The sequence below is a fragment of the Cynocephalus volans genome, chromosome 5 (genome assembly GCF_027409185.1).
Source record: "Cynocephalus volans isolate mCynVol1 chromosome 5, mCynVol1.pri, whole genome shotgun sequence".
NCBI lineage: Eukaryota > Metazoa > Chordata > Mammalia > Dermoptera > Cynocephalidae > Cynocephalus > Cynocephalus volans.
This window is the reverse complement of record NC_084464.1, coordinates 39,008,801-39,031,344: the sequence shown is the minus strand read 5'-3', so window position 1 is coordinate 39,031,344 and position 22,544 is coordinate 39,008,801. Positions and strand designations below refer to the sequence as shown.

The following is a 22,544-nucleotide window of genomic DNA, read 5'->3' as shown; positions in this document are numbered from 1 at the left end:
TTTGTGTAAAAAATTTTTAAAAGAGTATCAGAAGGGAAAAGAATAAAAGTCATAAAAATCCACTTCTGAAATCACAGAAAAGCAAAAGCAGCTAAGAAATGCTAGCGGTTATGGCTAGCCACCAAAAAATAAAATAAAAGAAAGAAAAAGAAAAAGAAATCTTAGAGATTTAATCAGAAAGAAGAATTTTGTATAAAAATGGTTGTGAGAAACAATAAAGAAAACATATAAATATATGGAAAGCATGCAAAACATTTCAAATGTGAAATAAAATGGGTGCCTAATAAAGATCAATATAATATAAGGTAGAGAAAAACAAGAGAAGTTATAACAGTAAAGGAAAATAGGTTACCCAGAAAAGGAGTAGCAAAGAGAAATCAAGAATTGGATTTTTAAAAAAATTACTAAATTTACAAAATACCGAGAAGAAAGGATGGAAGAACAAAAATGCTGGGGAGATGTAATAAATGGAATTAACTAAAGCTTGAGTAAAATAATTAATATTAAAATAATATTTTAAATGTGAGGAGAATTTTTAAAATAATGTTAAAGTAGAAAAATAAAATAGACTTAAATACAGAAAATGAAATATAAGGATAAGAGAATATTTAATAAATACTTGCTTAGCACTTACATGTCAAGCAATGCTGTAACACTTTACAGATATTTAACATATTTAATCCCCATAAAATCTTATGAGGTAGGTGAGATTATTATTTCAAATTCACAGATGAGGACATGAGAGAACCTGCCCAAGGTCTCACAGCTAATATGTTGCAGAACAGGGTCTGCCTCTTGAGTCTATGCTATTAACCACTGCTGAGGAAATAAATAACAAAGAAAAAGAGAAATAAAGATGAGAAGAAAATTAAAGAAACAACAACAACAGCAATAACAAAAGAATCAGTGTTTGATAACCAAAATTAATAAAAGTAAAACTGAAGTAGAGGAAGTGTTGTGAGGCACCCTCCCACAAGAAATGCACTTACATGCCACTCGTGCAGAAAAGGGCAGTTTATTCACTCCAGCTGGCCAGCGACCGTCTCCCAAGGTGCAACCAAGGAAGAGCAGCATCAGGCTGCTTGCAGGGTTTTTAAAGGCAAAACTATATCCCGTTGGCACACGGGTTTGTCCAGGTGCACAGAGCAAGCTGGGGGCTAGGTCACAGAGGCCTAGAATGAGCTGTTCGAGCAATCAAGCATACAAGTTTTCATTGTGTATTGTTCCTGTTCCCATGTGATAATTCACTGTGTATGGCTCCTGTTTCTATGCAATTGTTTTTTGTTTCTATGAGAAAATCAACGGTTTCTCATGCAGAACGGGGGTATAGTCTGCAGGTTAGGCAGGGGGCAAAATGGAGTTACTTAGGTTAAGCGAGCAATTCTACAGAAGCAGATAGCCTACGTTATGAGGGTGTAGGGAGCTTTACTTTAGAAGAACTATACAAGGGTTAAATTACAGTACGTCGATATAAGTTGTACTGGCTACTAAATCTTGGGGGCCTGATGCAAAATGGAAACACAAGGCATCTTGTTAAAAAAATATGAAGGATTTCAAGACAATGACAGCAGAAGCATTAAACCAAGCATGGGGCCCTTCTATACACAGGGCCCTGAGTGACTGCACAGGTCACAAACCCCTGAAGCTGTCCCTAAAGAAAAGATTTCAAGAATCTTTAAACCTTCCTCGAATTCTCAGAGAAGGCTTTGAAGAATACTTACCAAAGGAGGTTTCTGCTGCCCACAAATGAAGGCAAGCACTGTGTCAGGCTGTGTGGAGGGTGGGCCATGACTGGATATCTCACTTATAGGGAAGGTTCATCTGCATTTTGACTTGCATTTCTACGTGCACATGACTTTTTGGAGTGTGGATTTCTCTGATGTGTCCAGAGGAGCCACAAGTTACTCTCCCACATGCCAAATGCATTTATTAGATTTATTAAATAAAAATGCAAAGCCACCACCTGGGCACACATACTTTTTCCAACTTGAACAACGTAATAGAGTATTCTACTCTATTCCCCCACAGTTCTGTAACTGTGAAGGGAGAAATTAATCAGTTGTTTAATTTCACTCAGCCAATAAAATTACCACAAGTTTTGCTATTACTTGGGTCTTGTTGTAGCTTCCCAGAGAATATATTTTCCCTTAAGATGCTGCTGTGATTTTTTTTTTTTTTGGGGGGGGGGTGGACTTTGGACTTCCCAGCAACCAAAACTGTAAGCAATAAATTTCATTTTCTTTATAAATTACCTAGTTCCAGGTATTTTGTTATAAGCAACAGAAACGAATTAATACAGTGGTCTTTTAGGACTGGCTTCTTTCACTTAGAAATGTTTTCAAGATTCATCCATGTTGTAGCATGTATCAGTACATTCATCCCTTGTCATCTGTGGAAGATTGCTTCTGGGACACCCACTCCCCAACACTTCCCCATGGATACCAAAATCCAAGGATGCTCACGTCCTCTATATAAAATGCTACAGAATTTGCGTATAACCTACATACATCTCCCATATACTTTAAATCATCTCTAGATTACTTAAACCTAATACATTATAAATGCTACATATATAGTTGTTATACTGTATTGTTTTTAAATTTTTGTTATTTTTATTGCTGTACTGTTATTTTTAACTGTTTTTTTCCAAATATTTTTGATCTGTGATTGGTTTAATCTGCAGATGTGGAACCTGTGGATATGGAGGGCGAACTGTACTTCATTTCTTTTTATGGCTGAATAATATTCCATTGTATAGATAGACCACATATTATTTATCTATTCAGCAATTAATGAAATTTGATTTGTTTCCATTTTTGGCTATTATGAATAAAGCATTCATGAACATTTGTGAACAAGTTTTTGTGTGGACATATATGGTCATTTCTCTTGGGTGTCTACGCAGGAGAGGAGTTGGTGGGTCACCTGGTCACTCCATGTTTAACTGTTTCAGGAACTACCAGACTGTTTTCTAAAGTGTCTGTACCATGTTACATTCCTCTTAGTAAGGTGTGAGGGTTCTGATATCTCTACATCTTTGTCAACACTTGTTATTACCTGACTTTTTGTTTCTAGCCATCCTGGTGGGTGTGAACTGGTATTTCATTGAGGTTTTGATTTGCATTTGTCTGACAACTAATGATGTTGAGCTTTTTTTTTAAAGTTCCTTTTTAAAAATTTTTAAAGTTTTTATTTATTTTTATTTTTCTATTTTTTTAAATTTTATTTTGTCAATATACAGTGTGGTTGATTATTGTGGCCCATTACTGAAACCTCCCTCCCTCCTCCCTCTCCCCCCCCACCCAACAATGTCCTTTCTGTTTGCTTGTCGTATCAACTTCAAGGAATTGTAGTTATTATGTCTTCTTCCCCCTCCCCCGGTTTGTGTGTGTGTGTGAATTTATTTATTTATTCTTAGCTCCCACCAATAAGTGAGAACATGTAGTATTTCTCTTTCTGTGCCTGACTTGTTTCACTTAATATAATTCTCTCCAGGTCCATCCATGTTGTTGCAAATGGCAGTATTTCATTCTTTTTTATAGCTGAGTAGTATTCCATTGTGTAGATATACCACATTTTCCCTATCCACTCATCCGATGATGGACATTTGGGCTGGTTCCAACTCTTGGCTATTGTAAAGACTGCTGCGATGAACATTGGGGAATAGGTATACCTTAGACTTGATGATTTCCATTCCCAGCAGTGGGATAGCTGGGTCATATGGTAGATCTATCTGCAATTGTTTGAGGAACCTACATACCATTTTCCATAGAGGCTGCACCATTTTGCAGTCCCACCAACAATGTATGAAAGTTCCTTTTTCTCCGCAACGTCGCCAGCATTTATCGTTCAGAGTCTTTTGGATTTTAGCCATCCTAACTGGGGTGAGATGGTATCTCAGTGTAGTTTTGATTTGCATTTCCCAGATGCTGAGTGATGTTGAGCATTTCTTCATATGTCTGTTGACCATTTGTATATCTTCCTTAGAGAAATGCCTACTTAGCTCTTTTGCCCATTTTTTAATTGGGTGGCTTTTTTTTTTTTTTTTTTTTTGAGTTTGAGTTCCTTGTATATTCTGGATATTAATCCTTTGTCAGATGTATATTTTGCAAATATTTTCTCCCACCCTGTTGGTTGTCTTTTAACTCTGTTAATTGTTTCTTTTGCTGTGCAGAAGCTCTTTAGTTTGATATAATCCCATTTGTTTATTTTTCCTTTGGTTGCCCGTGCTTTTGGGGTCAGATTCATGAAGTCTGTGTCCAGTCCTACTTCCTGAAGTGTTTCTTCTATGTTTTCTTTAAGAAGTTTTATTGTTTCAGGGTGTATATTTAATTCTTTAATCCATTTTGAGTTGACTTTAGTGTATGGTGAAAGGTATGGGTCTAGTTTCATTCTCCTGCATATTGATATCCAGTTCTCCCAGCACCATTTACTGAGGACACAGTCTCTTCCCCAGTGTATAGGCTTGGTGCCTTTGTCAAAGATCAGATGGCTGTAGGTGTGTGGGTTGATTTCTGGATTCTCTATTCTATTCCATTGATCAGTGTGTCTGTTTTTATGCCAGTACCATACTGTTTTGGTTATTATAGCTTTGTAGTATAGTTTAAGGTCAGGTAGTGTTATGCCTCCAGATTTATTTATTTTTTGCTCAGCGTTGCTATGCGTGGTCTTTTGTTATTCCATATAAATGTCTGGATAGTTTTTTCCATTTCTGAGAAAAATGCCATTGGAATTTTAATGGGGATTGCATTGAATTTGTATATCACTTTGGGTAGTATGGACATTTTCACTATGTTGATTCTTTCAATCCAAGAGCATGGGATATCTTTCCATCTTCTTGTATCCTCTCTAATTTCTCTCAGCAGTGGGTTGTAGTTCTCATTATAGAGATTTTTCACATCTTTAGTTAACTCAATTCCTAAGTATTTTACTTTTTTGGTGGCTATTGTAAATGGGCAGGCTTTCTTGATTTCTCTTTCTGCATGTTCACTATTGGAGAATAGAAATGCTACTGATTTTTGTGTGTTGATTTTGTATCCTGCTACTGAGCTGAAATCATTTATCAACTCCAAGAGTTTTTTTTTTGTAGAGGCTTTAGGCTGTTCAATATATAGGATCATGTCATCTGCAAACAGGGACAGTTTGACTTCATCTTTTCCAATCTGGATGCCCTTTATTTCCTTCTCTTCTCTGATGGCTCTGGCTAGTACTTCCAACACTATGTTGAATAGGAGTGGTGAGAGTGGGCATCCTTGTCTAGTTCCTGTTCTTAAAGGAAAAGCTTTCAGCTTTTCCCCATTCAGGATGATATTGGCAGTGGGTTTATCATATATGGCTTTAATTATGTTGAGATACTTTCCGTCTATACCTAATTTATAGAGGGTCTTTGTCATGAATGAGTGTTGAATTTTATCAAATGCTTTTTCAGCATCTATAGAGATGATCATATGGTCCTTGTGTTTGATTTTATTAATATGGTGTATCACATTTATTGATTTGTGTATGTTGAACCAACCTTGCATCCCTGGGATGAATCCCACTTGATCTTGGTGAATAATTTTTCTTATTTGTTGCTGTATTCTGTTTGCTAGTATTTTATTGAGGATTTTTGCATCTATATTCCTCAAGGATATCGGCCTGTTGTTTTCTTTTTTGGTTATATCTTTACCTGGTTTTGGTATCAGGATGATGTTTACTTCATAGAATGAGTTTGGGAGATTTGCATTTGTTTCAATCTTTTAGAATAGTTTGTAAAAAATCGGTGTCAATTCCTCTTTGAATGTTTGGTAAAATTCTGCTGTGAATCCATCTGGTCCTGTGCTTTTCTTTGTTGGGAGCCTTCTGATAACAGCTTCAGTCTCCTTTATTGTTCTTGGTCTGTTCAGATTTTCTATGTCTTCATGGCTCAGTTTTGGGAGCTTGTGTGTGTCCAGAAATTTATCCATTTCCTCTAGATTTTCAAATTTGTTGGCGTATAGTTGTTTATAGTAGTCTCGAATGAATCCTTGTATTTAAGATGAATCAGTTGTAATATCACCTTTTTCATTTGTAATTTTTGTTATTTGAATCTTCTCTCTTCTTTTTCTTGTTAGCCATGCTAATGGTTTGTCAATTTTATTTATCTTTTCAAAAAACCAACTTTTTGATTCATTGATCTTTTGTATTGTTTTTTGGGGTTTCAATTTCATTAAGTTCTGCTCTGATCTTAATGATTTCTTTCCATCTGCTAACTGTAGGTTTGGATTGTTCTTGCTTTTCTAGTTCTTTAAGGTGAAGTGTTAGGTTGTTCACTTGCCATCTTTCCATTCTTCTGAGGTGAGCATTTAATGCAATAAATTTCCCCCTTAATACTGCTTTTGCAGTATCCCACAGGTTTTGGTATGATGTATCATTGTTTTCATTAGTTTCAATAAATTTTTTGATTTCCTGCTTGAGTAATTCTTGGACACATATGTCATTAAGTAGAATGCTGTTTAATTTCCATGTGTTTGTATAGTTTCCAGAATTTCGTTTGTTATTGGTTTCTAATTTTAATTCATTGTGGTCTGAGAAAATACATGGGATAATTCCAATTTTTTTGAATTTGTTGAGTCTTGATTTGTGACCTAATATGTGATTTATCCTGGAGAATGATCCATGTGCTGATGAAAAGAATGAATATTCTGTGGTTGTTGGATGGAATGTTCTGTAGATATCTGCCAATTCCAATTGGTCTAGAGTCTTGTTTAGATCTTGTGTTTCTCTACTGATTCTTTGCCTAGATGATCTGTCCAATATTGACAGTGGGGTGTTCAGGTCCCCTGCTATTATGGTATTAGTGTCTATTTCCTTGTTTAGGTCTAATAGAGTTTGTTTTATAAATCTGGCTGCTCCAACACTGGGTGCGTACATATTTATGATTGTTATGTCTTCTTGATGGATCAGTCCTTTTATCATTATGTGGTGTCCCTCATTGTCTCTTTTTATGGTTTTTAGTTTAAAGTCTATTATTGTTTGATTGTCTTAGGTGTCTTCTGTTCCTTGCTTTCTGATTTACTGTTTGTTTTCTGTGTTTGTTGGTTCCTTAGGTTGTAGATAGCCTTTTTGTTTGTTTGTTTTCTCTTCATGAATGCCATTTTTATTATACTAGTGGGTTTAGATTTTTCTTGGGTTTTTATGGCAGTGGTAGTTATTTTTCAGGAACCAAACCCAGTATTCCCTTGAGAATTTCTTGTAAGGGTGGTTGTGTGGTGGTGAACTCCCACAGTTTTTGTTTGTCTGAGCAATATACTATTTGCCCTTCATTTTGGAAGGATAGCCTTGCAGGGTAGAGTATTCTTGGCTGACAATCTCTGTCTTTTAGTGTTTTGAATATATCATCCCATTCCTTTCTGGGTTTTAGGGTTTGTTATGAAAAGTTTGATGTTAGCCTTATAGGTGATTTGATGCTTCTCTCTTGCAGCTTTTAAGATTCTCTCTTTGTCTCTGAGTTTTGCCAATTTGACTATAACATGTCTTGGAGAAGACCTTTTGGGGTTGAATAAGTTTGGAGATCATTGAGCTTCCTGGATCTGAAGATCTGTGATTTTTCTTATCCCTGGGAAGTTTTCTGCCGCTATTTTGTTGAATATGTTTTCAATGCAATCTCCTTTTCCTCCTCTTCTGGAATACCCATGACTCGGATATTTGAGCGCTTAAGGTTGTCTGATATCTCTCTCAGATTTTCTTCAATGCCTTTGATTCTTTTTTCTTTTTCTTTTCTTTTCTTTCTTTCTTTCTTTTTTTTTTTTTGTCTGCTTGTGTTATTTCAAACAGGCCATCTTCAAGTTCAGAGGTTCTCTCTTCAACTTCCACAAGCCTGCTGGTTAAACTCTCCTTTGTGTTTTTTACTTCACTGAATAACTTCTTCAGTTTGGCAAGTTCTGCTACATGTTTTTTTCAGGGCATTGATTTCCTTGTACATTTCCTCTTTCAGGTCCTGTATACTTTTCCTCATTTCATTGTGATGTCTAGCTGAGTTTTCTTGTATCTCATTCAGTTTCCTTAGAATTGTCACTCACAATTCCTTGTCAGTCATTTCAAGGGCTTCTTGTTCTATAGGATCTAGAGCTTGAGAGTTATTATCCTTTGGTGGTGTACTTTCTTGATTTTTCCTATTTCTGGTATCTTTTCTTTGATGTTTATTCATTGTGGCAGGGGGTTTCACAGTCCACAGGTTTGACATTATTGACTGACTAAGATGTTGCTGTGGTTGCCAATTTGGTATGGCTACCTCAGTGACTCCTCAGTTGGCCAATAGTGCCTTGCGTGTGTGGTTGCCTTGGGTCTTGGGCTTCTCTGGGGAGCCACCTCACTGGTCAGCTTGGACTCAGCCAGGCTGCTGGATCACAGGGTGGTTCCGCAGGGTGTGTGGCCTCTGCTGAGCTTCCAACTCCCATGCTGGACTTCTCCCTGTTCTGTGTGCTCTGGCCCGGGCTGCTGGGATGCGCCGAGGCACCGCAGAGCATGTGGTGTCTGCAGAGCTTCCCCTTCCCCTGCAGGATGTCTCCCTGTTCTGTGCACGCTAGGCTGGGCTTGGGATGGAGCTGGGTGGTGGCAGTGAAGCCTACCTGTTGCTGGATCGCACGGCAGCACCCCCCCCCCCACAAGGTGTGTGTACTCTACAGAGCTTCTATCTCCCTTGCTGGACGTCTCTGTGCTCCATACACATTGGGCCCCGCTGCTGGATCATGCGGCAGCAGTGTGGTCCCCGTGGAGTTCATGCCTCCTCTGTCGGATGTCTCCCTGTTCCGAGTGCACTAGGCCAGGCTGGGAATGGAGCTGGGTGCCTGCAGTGAAGCCTACATGCTGGATCACGCAGTGGTGGCCCCACAAAGTGTGTGGTTTCTGTGGAGCCTCAACCTCCCATGCCGGATGTCTCCCCACTCTGTGCGCACTGGGCTGGGCTGGGAATGGAGCCGGGTGGCGGTGGTGAGCCTATCTGCCAGATCATGTAACGACAGCCCCGCAGGGCATGTGGTCTCCGTGGAGCTTCTGCCTCCCCTGCTGCATGTCTCCCCGTTCCATATGCACTTGATATTATGTTTTTATAGTTTAAATAGGTTGATTTGTGGTAGAGAGTGATGCTAGGGATCATCTATTCCACTATCTTGACTGGAAGTGCCCCCCCCCCCTTTTTTAAAGCAACTGGCCTGTACAGGGATCCAAACCATTGACCTTGGTATTATGAATACTGTGTGCTAACCAACTGAGCTAAATGGCCAGCCCGAGGAGCATTTTTGTATGTGCTTATTGGCCATATGCATATATTCATTAGAAAAATATCTATTCAGATCTTATATCCATTTTTAATTGGGTTATTTGTCTTTTTATTATTATTATTATTATTATTATTTGTTGTTGTTGTTGTTTGTTTTGGGAAGCTATGTGTTGGCCTTGGTGTTGACCTTGAACTTGGTGTTATCAAGGCCATGCTCTTAACCAGGTGAGCTAACCGGCCAGCCATGCTTTTTAATTATTAAACTGAAAGTATTCTCTATATTTTCTAGGTAAAAATCCTTTGTCAGATATGTAATTTGAAAATATTTTTTCCCATACTGTGGATTGTTTTTTCACTTTCTTGATGGTGTCCTTTGTAACATAAAAATATTTAGTTATGATAAAATCTAATTTATCTATTTTTTCCTTCGTTGCTAATGTTTTTAGTGTGATATCAAATAATCCATTGCTAAGTGCAAAGTTATAAAGATTCATCCCTATCTTTTTCTTCAAAGAGTTTTATAATTTTACCTCTTATATTTAGATCTTTGACCCATTGAGTCAATTTTTGTATATGATGTGAGGTGTCAAACTTCATTCTTTTGCATGTCTATCAAATTGTCCCAGCACCATTTGTTAAAAAGACTATTCTTTCCCCATTGAATGGTCTTGGAAGTCTTGGCAAAAATCGGTTGACCATAGATACTTGGGTCTATTTTTGGCCTCTCAATTACATTCCATTTACCTATATGTTTAGTCTTATGCCTGTACAACATTGTTTTAATTACTGTTGCTTTGTAGTAAGCCTTAAAATCAGGACAGGTGAATCCTCTAACTTTGTTCTACCTTTTAAAGGTCCCATGTAATTTTATATGAATTTTAGAATCACCTTTTAATTTATACAAAGAAGTCAGCCCAGATTCTGATAGGGATTGTGTTGAATCTATAGAACAATTTGGGAAGTGTTGCCATTTTTACAATATAAAGTGTTCTGATACATGAGCCTAAGATGTTTTTCTGTTTATTGAAATCTTCCTTAATTTCTTTCAACAATAGTTCGTAGTGTTCAGAGTACACATTTTATGCTTTCTTTTAAAAGAATTTCCTAAGTATTTTATTATTTTTGATGTTATTATAAATAAAATCGTTTAATTAGTTTCATTTGTGGAATATATATTACAAGTGTATAGAAACACAATTGAGTTTCATATATTGATCTTTTATTCTGCAATCCTGCTGAACTAGTCTATTACTTCTAATAGTTTTAGTGGTTTCCTGAGGATTTTCTAAATATGAGATCATATCATCTGCAAATACAGAAAATCTCACTTTTTCCTTTCCAATTTAGTTGCCTTTTATTTCTTTTTCTTGCCTACTTACATTGACTAGAATCTCCAGTATGTGCTAAATAGAAGCATGAGAGTGGACACCCTTATGTTGCTCCTGTCTTTGGGGGAAAGTATATAGTCTTTTACCATTAAGTGTGATGTTAGCTTTGGGGTTTTGACTTTTTTTGCTTTTTGGTGTTTTTATTTTTTGTAGATTTCTTTTTAGGGTGGAAGAAATTCCCTTCTATTTCTAATGCATTGAGACTATTATCGTGAAAGATTGCTGGATTTTATCAAATGCTTTTCTTCATCTGTTGGAATAATCATGCAGTTTTTGTTTTTTATTCTATTGATATGATGTATCACATTTACTGATTTTCAGGTGTTAAAACAATCTTGTATTCCTGGGCTAAATCCTGCTTTATCATGTTATGTGATTCTTCTTAAATGTTGTTGGATTTGGTTTGCTAGTATTTTGTTGAGGATTTTTGTGTCCATATTCATAAAAGATTTTGACTATAGTTTTCTCATGATGGCTTTGTCTGGTTTGGGCTCATAGAATTGGTTAATAGGTATTCCCTCTATTTCTATTTTTTGAAACAGTTTATGAAAAATTGCTATTAATTCTTTAAGTGTTCAGTAGAATTCAACAATAAAGCCATCTAGGTCTCTACTTTTCTTTGGGAGTAGTTTTTCTCATTACTAATTCATCTCTTAACTTATAGGTCTATTCAGACTGCCTATTTTTCTTGAGCCACTTTCAGTAGTTTGCATCTTTATAGGAATTTTTTCCATTTCATCTAAGTTGTCTAATTTTTTGGCATGCAGTTTTCCACAGCATCCTTTTTTTATTTATATAGGGTCAGAAGTGATGTTCTTCCTTTCATTTCTGATTCTGGTAATTGGGGTTCTCTTTCTTTTTTTTCTTGGTCAGCCTAGCTAAAGGTTTGTGAATTATGTTGATCTTTTTGAAGAACCAGTTTTTGGGTTCATTGATTTTCTTTATCATTTTTCTATTCTCTATTTTATTAATTTCCATTTTAATTTTTAATCTTGTGTAGATTTAGTTTATTTTCCTTTTTTCCAGTGTCTTAAGCTGAAAACTTATGTTATTCATGTGAGATCTTTTTTCTCTTTTAATATAGGAATTTATAGCTATAAATCTCCCTCTAAGCACCACTTTAGCTGCATCCCATAAGTTTTGACATGTTGTTTCCTCATTTTCATTCATCTCAAAGTATTTTCTAATTTACCTTGATATATCTTCTTTGACCCATTGGCTATTTAGGAGTTTGTAGTTTAATTTAGACATATTGGTAAGTTTCCCAATTTCTTTCCATGATTAATTTCTGATTTCATTCCATTGTGGCCAGAGAACATATTTTGTATTATTTCTATCCTTTTATTTATTTGGGTTGGTTTTATGGCCTAGTAAAGGGTCTAGCCTAGAAAATGTTCTATATTCTCTTGAGAAGAATGTATATCTGCTGTTGTTTGACAGAGTGTTCTATATATGTCCGTTAGGTTTACTTGGTTTATAGCATTGTTCAAGTCTTCTATTTCCCTGCTAATCTTCTTCCTAGTTTTCTATCCATTATTGCAAGTGGGGCATTGAGGTCTCTAACTATTATTTTTGAACTGTCCATTTCTCTCTTCATTTCTGTCAGTTTTGTCTTCATGTACTTTGATGCTCTCTTATAAGGTACACAGATGTTTATACATATCATATTTTCTTGATGGATTAGCTCTTTGTTGTCACTATTTATCCCTAGTAACATTATTTGTTTTTGTCTACTTCGTCTTTTAGTATAGCCAATACAGCTTTCATTGCATAAAGTCTGCATGGCATAGCTTTTCCATCCTTTTACTTTCAATCTACTTGTATCTTTGAATTTAAAGTATGTCTCCTGTAGATAGCATATAGTTAAATATTGTTTTTATATTCACCCTGACAATTCCTACCTTTTGATTGGATTGCTTAATGCATTCACATTTAATGTTACTGCTGATATATTTAGATTTGTTTGCCATTCAACTTTTTGTTTTCTATATGTCTTATACCTTTTTCTTTATTTCTCTTATATTCCTTTTTTCATTAAGCAAAATATTTTATAGTGTAGCATTTAATTTCTTAATAATTTTTCCATTATATATTTTGTGTTATTTCTTTAGAGGTTGCTCTAAGACTTGTCATATATATCTTATTACAACAGCTTCAGATTTATACTAACTTAATTCCAGTGAGATATAAAAATCTCATTCCTTTATAGCTCTATTCTCTTCCTCCCCATTTTGTCATATTTTATTATAAATATTACCTATATAAATATTTCCAACCCAACATTACATTATTATAATTATTACTTTATATACATTTTTTGTTTTAAAGAAGCTGAGAGAAATAAAGGGGAGAAGTATACATATACAGCTTATTCTACATTAACCTTCTTTTTCTTATCACTTCTGGTTTTCTTTATTTGTTCCTGTGGGTTTGAGTTACCATCAGAAGTGATTTTCTTAGCCCAGTACAGCTTTCTTCTCACTCACCTCCTTTGTGCTCTTATTAAATGTAATATAATACATTTCTACATACTATAAGCCCCAAATACATTATAAACATATTGTTTTTTACAATTGCTTTTAATATCAGTTAAGAGAAAATATGCACTTATACTGTCTTTTATAATTACATAATTACCTTTACCAGTGCCCTTTTTTAAAAATTTGTTTTTAATGTTTTTAAGTTCTTTAGTCTGAAGAACTTCATTTAGTATTTCTTACAAGGTAGGTCTGCTAGCAACAGTTTTTCTCAGTTTTTGTTTATGTGGAAATGTCTTTATTTGGCTTTTATTTTTGAAAGAGAGTTTAGCTAGAGCATTTTTCTGAATGTCTTATCCCACTGCCTTCTGGCCTCCATTGTTTTATATGAGAAGTCAGTTCTTAATTTATTAGGGTTCCCCAGTAAGTCATTTTTCTCTTGATGCTTTCAGGATCTTCTCTTTGTCTTTGGCTTTCAGCACTTTTACTGTGACATGTCTGTGTAACTCTTTGTATAATCCTACTGACAACTTCTTGGCTTCCTGGATGTATAAATTTATGATTTTCAATTAGATTGGGAAGTGTTCAGCCACTAGCTTTGAAAATTTTTTCTGCTCTCTCTCCTCTCTTGGTACTTTCATTATGTGCATTTTGTGTGCTTAGTGATGTCTGACATTTCTCTACCACCCTTCCTGAAACCGCTGATCTTTTTTACTGTCGCTATTGTTTTGCCATTTCCAGATTGTCATATATTTGGAATCATATGTAACCTTTACAGACTTTTTTTTTTTTTTTTTTTTTTAATGTCTTTTTCGTGACCGGCACTCAGCCAGTGAGTGCACCGGCCGTTCCTATATAGGATCCGAACCTGGCGAGAGCGTCGCTGCGCTCCCAGCGCCGCACTCTCCCGAGTGCGCCACAGGCTGGGCCTTTACAGACTATTTTTATTGACCTAGCAATATGGATTTAAGATTTCTCCATGTCTTTTCATGGCTTGATAGCACATCTATTTTTAGTCCTGAATAATATTGCATTGTATGGATATACCACAGTTTGTTTATCCATTCACCTACTGGAGAGCTTTTTCGTTATTTCTAATTAATGGCTATTATGAATAAAAATTCTATAAGCATTCATGTGCAGGTTTTTATGTGGGCATAAGTTTTCAGCTCATTTGAGTGAATACCTTGTGATTGCTGGATTGCATGGTTTAGCTATGTAAAAAATGATGCTTAGCTTTGTAAGAAACTGCCAAACTGTCCTCCAAAGTGGCTGGACCTTTTTGCATTCCCACCAGCAATGAATGAGAGTGCCTGATGCTCCACATCTTTTGAATTTTAGCCATTCTAATAGGTATGTAGTGGTATCTGATTGACGTTTTAATTTGCAATTCCCTAATGACATAATGTTGAGCATCTTTTCATATGCTGTTTTCCATCTATATATCTTCTGTGGTGGAGTGTCTCTTTAGATCTTCTGCCCATTATTTTTTTTTTTTTCCTTATTGTGAGGTTTAACATTCTATGTAAATTTTGCATATCAGTCCTTTATCAGATACGTATTTTCTCTCAGCCAGTGGCTTGTCTTTTCATTCTCTTAACAGTGTCTTTCTCAGAGCAGCAGAGTTCATGGAATGGCCTGAGCTAGGGACTGAGCCAGGTGCCTGTGGAAGGCTCAGATTCTGGGTCGGTAGATGGGATGGCCCTTTTTCCCCTTCGGCAGCCTCTAGGCGGCGCCTGAACGCAATCGCCTTGCGTTCTCAAACTGCCAACAGCAGGGAGACTACCTGGCTTCGGCCGCCTGGAGGCGCTGATGGAGACCGGATGTGGCTGCGTCCGGAGTCCGTTCTCTCCGCAAATGATTGGCACTTACTGGTGGCCGCAAGAAAGGCAGAGGAGAAGAATCCTTCAGTAGCAAATGCGGCCTCCAGCGTTCCCAACTGCTATCGCCACGCATGCGGTCTAGGCAGCACCCGTCCAGGTCTCCAGTCCTGCGCACCCGCAAACGCTGTTCCTCAGACTGAGGGGGACCATCAGGCGGACCGATCCGCGCCGGGTCAGTGAGCCTGAGGCCTCAAGGCCTGCGACGGTCAGAGCCTGGAGACACGGCGCCCGCTCGTTTCCAGCTTTGTGCGACGCCGGTGAACCCGGGTCACTCGGTCCCAGACGGCGCTGCGGAACCCGGGCGAGGAGCCGCTCGCTTCCTCGGGAGCCCCTCTCCCGGCGCCGCGCGCTGCAGCTCACCGCGGAGAGAGCAGAGGTCTGAGCGCCCCGCTTAGGCCTCAAAATAGCAGAGCAAGCTACTGGGGCTGCCGAGGCCGGCCGGGTGTGTCCCCTGTTCCCGCGAATGCGGGGCCTAGAGGGCACGGAGCGCCCTGAGACCCTCGCGCTTTCCTCGCGCCTGGATCCCAACCGTCACTGCACGCTTTGACTCAGGCCGATTCCACATACATCCGAAACCCAGGGAGCCGAAATCCTACTCGAAGTCACCGACCGCGCCTCATCGTTCCTCATGGGCAGCTACCTGAGCAAGCCGGGACCCTCGCCGTTGTCCCCAGCCCAGATGCGCGCCGACTTGCCCGAGAGGTCGATGAACCGCCGGCCAGCTCGGCCCCTTCACCATGTCCATCGGGTTCAGCACGTCCACCGCGCCCACCCCGCCCCGCGGCACAGACCTGCCAGGAGGCCGCCTAACTGGGATCCTGCCAGTCCAACCGCAGGGGTGGTCAACGAGGCTTGGAGGCGCTTTCCCATGAAGAGGCCCCAGAATTCCGTCGTGGGGCCTCTTCCCTCAGACTGGTGGGAAAGTTATCTCAAGCGGACTATTTGGTCTCTTAGGCACCCCAGGGCAACATGGAGCCCGGTGACCATCAAAATCACTCCTCCTGAGGGGAAAGTGCCCTCGCCAATTTCCCCGCCACGTGTAATCCACTCTGCAGGGTTCTCATCCTCCGAGGAGATCCCAGACCCAGGTGCAAAGGAGACAGTGCTGAGGGCCCTCAGAGAGTGCAGGAAAGGAAGAATGAGGTTGGAAGAACCGCTGTTCCCGGAGAGCTTAGACAGTAAGAGAAAGAGTCCAGGTCCTAGATCATCTGCATTTAAGCCCCTGATTAAAAATGGAGTCCTCACTTCTTTTGTGCCCAGGCCTGGACCTCTGAAGAGAAGCCTCCACTCCTGGAGTTCAGATCACAGCTTGGATGAAAAGCCCAGTTGCTCCTCCATGAGCTTCTTGCCCAGCATACACACAGGTGGCCCCCTCAGCTCTAAAAGAAGTTCTGTTACCAGCTCTTACAGCTCTTCCAGAGATTTCTCAGAGCCTTGGAAGGGAAGTGTTACCAGTGCATCACTCCCGACACCAGAGTGGCCAGTAAGAAAGAAAGAGAAAGGTTATCAGTCTTATTCTCAAGTCTCACTGGTATCAGACAATGAGTTCCCAGGAGAATCTGTAAGTTCTGGTCAGCAAAATCAGAAGATGTCACTGCCGCTGTCTAGACCTGAGAACCTGCTATCCCTGACCCCCTCTACCCAGCTTGATTTTGCAGTCCCTGATGAAGACCTGACCTTGGGGAAGAAAACTGGGCTCCAGTTGATCAACAAAGCCAGAGAGGATACAACTGAGGCCACCACAAACCCTCTCCCTGAGACTTGGCCTGCCATTCAGCCTTCACTGTCTCTCACTCTGCCTTCTTCAGGGACAGCTCCAACCCAGGGCACAAATCCTCAGCTGGAAATCTCAGAGAAAATGCAGAAGTCTCCAGGTCTTCTGGCCTCCCCACAGTCTACAGGAGAAGCAACGAGTGTGGCCCATGCACCTCCGAAGAGACCCAGACTGTCAACCCCACATGGGTGCTCACAGTTAGATTCCGTTCCAGGTACCTCTACAGACTCAAAGCCTACAGCTACTTTCATCTTGCTGACCTCGACCCCTCCCACATCACCAGTCACTGACACCACCTGGCCACCTTCAACCTCTCAGGATGACAGGTCTGCCGTGCCCCCAGACCCACCTGCCATTAGCTTTACCACACCCACCACACAAAGTACTTTGTTTGGAATGATGAGTAGTCCAACCTCCCATCTTCTTTCATCTGTGCCTCCTGCTGCAACTTCTGCTCACCTCATGTTAAAACCGATTTTGGGGACCGCGCACAACAGTGAGGTTGGAGGTTCCTTATATTCCAGAGTTTCCAACACAGCTTCAGGATCTTCAAACTCTTCCATCTCCACAACTCCGGGCATCTTAATGTCCACCTTCAAGTCTATCTTTGGCAGCACAGAAACACTTAAAGCTATGCCCATAATAGCTCCTTTCTCCTCCAAGCAGACCTCTCCTCCATTTACTCCTGCTTCTACCCATCTCTTCCATGGCTTAGACAATGCCACTCCTTTGGTTGTGTCCACTGCCCCAGCCAGCACATCCAAAGACTCTGCTTATAAGCCACCTTTGGACTTTGGTGTAGTGAGTGTTACCAGTAACATGGGCAACACTTACTCTGTCCCTTCCACTTGTCACACTTTCTTGCTTGGGGATGCCCAGGCCTTTAAGGCTGGCTTCTCCCCAGCCACACGCTTCATTTTCCCACAATCCCACCATCCTACCACTCCTCCTGTACACACAATCACTGGCTTCAGCCAGGTTCTTCCTAGTGCTGTCCAGATATCCCCTAGCCGCAGCACTGCTAATCTCAGGGGTATGAGCAGCCCTCTGTCAGCCTCAGCCCTAGTACCCACAAGCTGGCCTGCATCGTCACCCAGCATCTCCAACCTGACCCCACCATTCACAATTCCCTTGGGGTCAAGCTCAAGGCCACCTTTCCCACTATCTTCAGGATCCGCTTTCCAGTCTACATTTGGGGTCACAAATGGGCAGAAGCAAGGGGCTCCCCAGTCAGCTCTTTCCCCAAGCTTCAGTAGTTCTGTCCTTATTAAGAACTCAGCCGTGGCATCCCCAACCTCAATGTCAACTCTAGCTCGGCCAGCTTTCAGCAGTACCATGCAGTCAGCCTTTAAGGGTTTGACACCCTTAGCCTCCACCTTTCACACGCCCGCCAGCATACGGCAAGACTTTGGCAGCACTCCAGCAGGTTTTCCCTTTGGTCGAGCTATCACAACTGGCCTTGGAGTTGTCACCCAGACCCAACGGAGTGGGGCTTGTGGCTCAGTGTTTGGCAGCACAGCCCCACGACCTTTTGCCTTTGGGGGATTAGTGACCCCTATGGACTGTGGGGAGTGTGGGATCAGCGTGACTGCCCCAGACAAGAGCGCCTCCTCTGGAGCTTTCAGCATTGGAGGAGTGCCAAGTGTGACCACTAGGACTGTGAACCCCTTTCGGAAAAGCTGGAGCCAGAACACCCAGGGCCTTCCCAACCAGAAGACACCTTTAGCCTTAGGGAGGGCCAGCATTTCTGCAAAAAAGCCTATATTTGGGGCCCCCTCCATGGCCCCGTTTGCTCAGAGACTCTTTGTCCCTAGACCAGTTAAGGCAGGCAGCAGTCTTGGCTTTGGGATGACTTCTCCACCTGCCCAGGTCTCTGATGGGAGAGGACCTTTCAGATCATCAGCCCCTTCATTTTCCACTGGTGCAAAGTCAAAAACCCTAAAGATTAGGGAGCAAGGGCATTCCCGAAGGCATCATGCCCACCAGAAATAGCCAGTGTTCCCTGTCACCCACCCCCTGATTTGGACCTCAGTATTACTGTGAAGAGCTTCAGTCTCTTCCAATTCTCTAAAGCAAACATACCCCAGATCTAAAGCTAGAGCTTTAAATGTTCACCCTGTAGGTCCTAATCTATATCCTCGAAGAAGGTGGAGGACTAAGGTTTCACCTACTAGTGAGGCATAATAAGGCTGGGTGGAACCCAACCCATCAGAATTGAACAGAACCTTCCTCTCCCTACCCACTCTGTGTCAGGTATGAAGCCAGTCAGGGCACCACCTCCTGCTTTTTCCCTGGGACAGCCAAGGCAGGAAGGTAGCAAGTATGACCTCTGCCTTCTTGCATCTTTGGGAGGAGGAATAGGTTCTCCCTAAATCTTAGTTTTATTTTGTTTGGCTCTAAGCAATGGTTTCCTTTCTTTGGTCCCCTAGGGATGCCAATTTCTCATTTCTTGCTACTTTGTTGCTCAGTGGGTTCTTGAAGGAGGTTTTGATGTAATTTGACCTTGAATCCAGCTTTTCCTTGAATATCAATGATCAGCCCTAGAGGACATGCTTGTGTGTCCTCTCTTGCTGTACCTCTTCCTCCTACCATGTTGTTTTCATCTTTTCCCAAGAGAAGCGATGTTCTAGCCCCATCCTTCTCTCTGCCAATTTAATTTCTAAAATATTGGTGAGTAAAGAATCAACCAGTCAGACCCCAGAAGTCATTCCTCATTCCAAAAAAGAAACAGGCTCTTGGCCCGTTTCTCTGCAGGCTTAGAGGAAGCAGGTAGGCCTTTTCTGTTCTGCATTTGCCACCTTTCCTAATTGCCACTCTGTATTATGTGTGTATAGAGACTTGTTCTGTTTGCTTTGTCTGGTACTGATGTGTATTCCGTGCTTTCAGTTGCATTTAGAGGAGGAATGACTTACAGTGCAATGTCAATAGAGCCAGATTTAATTGTGTAAAGGTTTCTGAGGCTTGGATAATTGAATGACGCAAGCAGCACCATTTAATACTACAAGTGCTGATTCCTGAATTTACAATAGCATTTCAAATATAAGGGATGGCTTCCGAGGAAGTAGCAGGGCCAGCAGAGAGAAAGACAAGGGGATGCAACCTTGTTCCTTCTCTCTACTCTGTAGATCATGATCCCTCCAGTACAAGCAAGAAATGCTTGGCTAGGAAACCAAAGTGTACATTTCATTTTTTCGACTTATTTGTACCTCATTAAATCACCCCCTGCACATTCACACCTCTCCCAGAGAAGGTAGGCAGGGCGGGAAGGCTCTTGGTCCTGACAACAAAGGAAGAAAAAGGGGAACAGCAGATAGCTAAACTGACTCCTGTTCTATAACAAATATAGGCCTACGAGTAATCTATTATGTATTCCTTAACATTTCTTTGAATCCTGTTTGCAAAAAACCAAACAAACAAAAAGGCAAGAACGATTCCCTGAGTACATCTATCTCCTATCTCCTGTTTTGTGGATACCTTGGAGGAGGCCTAATTGGGCAAATAAGCAATCTTAAATTGGATGATAAAATAAAAATAAACTTTTGAAATAAGTCTATAATACAGGAATTGCTGTTAAATACATATCAATACAAAGGCAGAGAGATGTGAAGAAACTTGCCCAAGACCACCCAGTTAGTAAAGGCTAGATTTGGGATTTAAACTCTAATGGCTCCAGAGTCTGTGCTTACTTCTCCCTCTTTATAACAAATCACCAAAGTTAGAATTCTAACCCAGGTATGTCTGAATCTAAATATCCATGCTGTTTCAAATTTTAAAGGCATTCCACACCCCAAGATTGCCATCTTACAGAGGGGGGCAAGAGGGAAAGCATTAGACATTGTCTACTGCTATTTGCATAACAATTTATTTAACATTTGCCTAGTGATGGCTATATGCCCTGTATTGTACGCCAGACATTCGGAGGTAAAGGACAACTCCTATTTTGGAGGTTACAGTTTGGTGAGAAGATTGGTAAGTAAGCCAATGATTCTAAAACAAGTGACAAGAGCCAAGGGAATGGGAGCAGGGAAGATTTTTTTTTTTTTTTTTTTTTTTTTTGTGGCTGGCTGGTATGGGGATCAGAAAGAGTCTTTTCTAAGACTACGACTTAGAACTTGAGTTCTGCCTGACAATGTGTGTTCTAGGCAACAAGTGGAGAAAGGCATTAAAGGCCAAAGACAAAACGTTTGCACAGGTAGGTAAAGAAGATGGAACAGGATCTACTGGGACAATTTCCAAGGAGTCAGGCATAGGTGGGGATGAGCAGAGGCAGGTCATGGATATGCTTATAAATCATGTAGTGCGGTATGGACAGTGTCCTAAATACAACAGAGAGCCATGGAAAGATTTTGAGCAGGAAGGAGACAGGTCTGTAATTGGGTTTTAGATTTCTCTGGCTGTCATATGAGGGAGGAATCAAATGGAGATAGACTGGAGATGTGGAGATGTGTGGGAGACTATGGAGACACCAGCAAACATTAAAAATATGAGTTTGAACTAGGTGGTAGTCAACAGTGGTTGTTAACCAAATAGTTAACATTGGGCGAAGCAGCAGGAAAGAGGAAAGATTAAGGAGCAAGACTCGGGGAATCTTTGAGGAATTCCCAGATTGACTTGAGATTTCACCAGTGGCTTAGGCTACTGCTTGTTCCTTTTCTAAGGCACGGATTATTAGATACCTCCAGGGAACTGCAAAGCCTGGACCTCTAGCACATGGAAACAGCACTCTGATTACCAGTCTCCAAGTTCACCTCTGCCTGTCTGGGCTCAACCAACCATATCCCTCCCAAATCCTGCGATGATGATCTTTCTAACCATCAGTCAGCAGGGCAGACTGACACATTAGCCAATATGTATTTTCATGTACATTTTTGGGATATTCTTTTATTTGCCCTTTACTCTTTCAATCAGCTGGGGTGTTCTGAGCTTCTTTCCTAAGGAAGGGGATGTAACAAAATAAAAGAAACAACTGTCCTTTAAACATTTTCCTGGATTTGATTTCCAAAAGCCTAAAGACTCTGGGATGGCAGAGAAAGAACATGACAGAGGTAAGTTTTAGGAAGATCTGGGGTTTGGGGACAGTGGGACATTTGAGAAATTAGAAAGATTTTCCTGGAGTGGAAGGAGGAGAGCTGGAGGTGAGCAATGAGAAGGCGGAGGCCGATGGGTCCTGGGGCATCAGTAAGACCACAAGATCACATGGGTGTGGAATTAGGGCCAGAGGGGACCTTAAACAGCCTCTCAAAAATTTTGTGTTTTTTGTGGCAGCCGATATGGGGATCTAAACCCTTGACCTACAGCATCCACACACCATGCTGTAACCAACTGAGCCACCCTACCAGCCCAGAAATGTTGATAATCAATGCATTAGAATATAGGCTGATCCCAGGGTTTTCAGGAAGAGTCAAAGATTTATCTGACAAAACCTGTAGTCCTAAAGGGCCAAGTTCACAGTTTCATGCTGTACATAAAGACAGCCTTGGGAGAATTTCAATTTTAATTTCCTTAATTTCCTTAGTTTCTATTTTAATTTCTTAAACCATGTAGTATGGTATGAATAGTGTCTATACTCTTAAAATTAAATTGAGCTCCAGAAAACTAAGAAATATTTCTTGTTTAACTGAGGCATTAATCCATTTGATATTCAGGAAAATGTGTCTATTTGGACCATGGACCTGGAGTTCAGAGACAAAGAAAGATCGCCTGAGTATCTCTTGAGTGGGAAGAAGTTTCTTCTGTGGCTGTCTGCAACTGCTCTATGAAGACTGCATACGCTTCTATTATCTT

The 22,544-nt window shown here is 40.5% G+C and overlaps 2 protein-coding genes across 2 annotated transcripts in view; one reads left to right on the top strand and one right to left on the bottom strand.

Moving 5' to 3' along the window:
• LOC134377918 (histone H4) overlaps positions 1-22,544 on the bottom strand; it is a 734,914-nt gene that overhangs the window by 544,233 nt on the left and 168,137 nt on the right. The window lies entirely within an intron of this gene.
• Positions 15,615-18,752, top strand: POM121L2 (POM121 transmembrane nucleoporin like 2). The gene has a single exon (XM_063096162.1). The coding sequence runs from the start codon at positions 15,615-15,617 to the stop codon at positions 18,750-18,752; it is 3,138 nt and encodes a 1,045-aa protein (XP_062952232.1).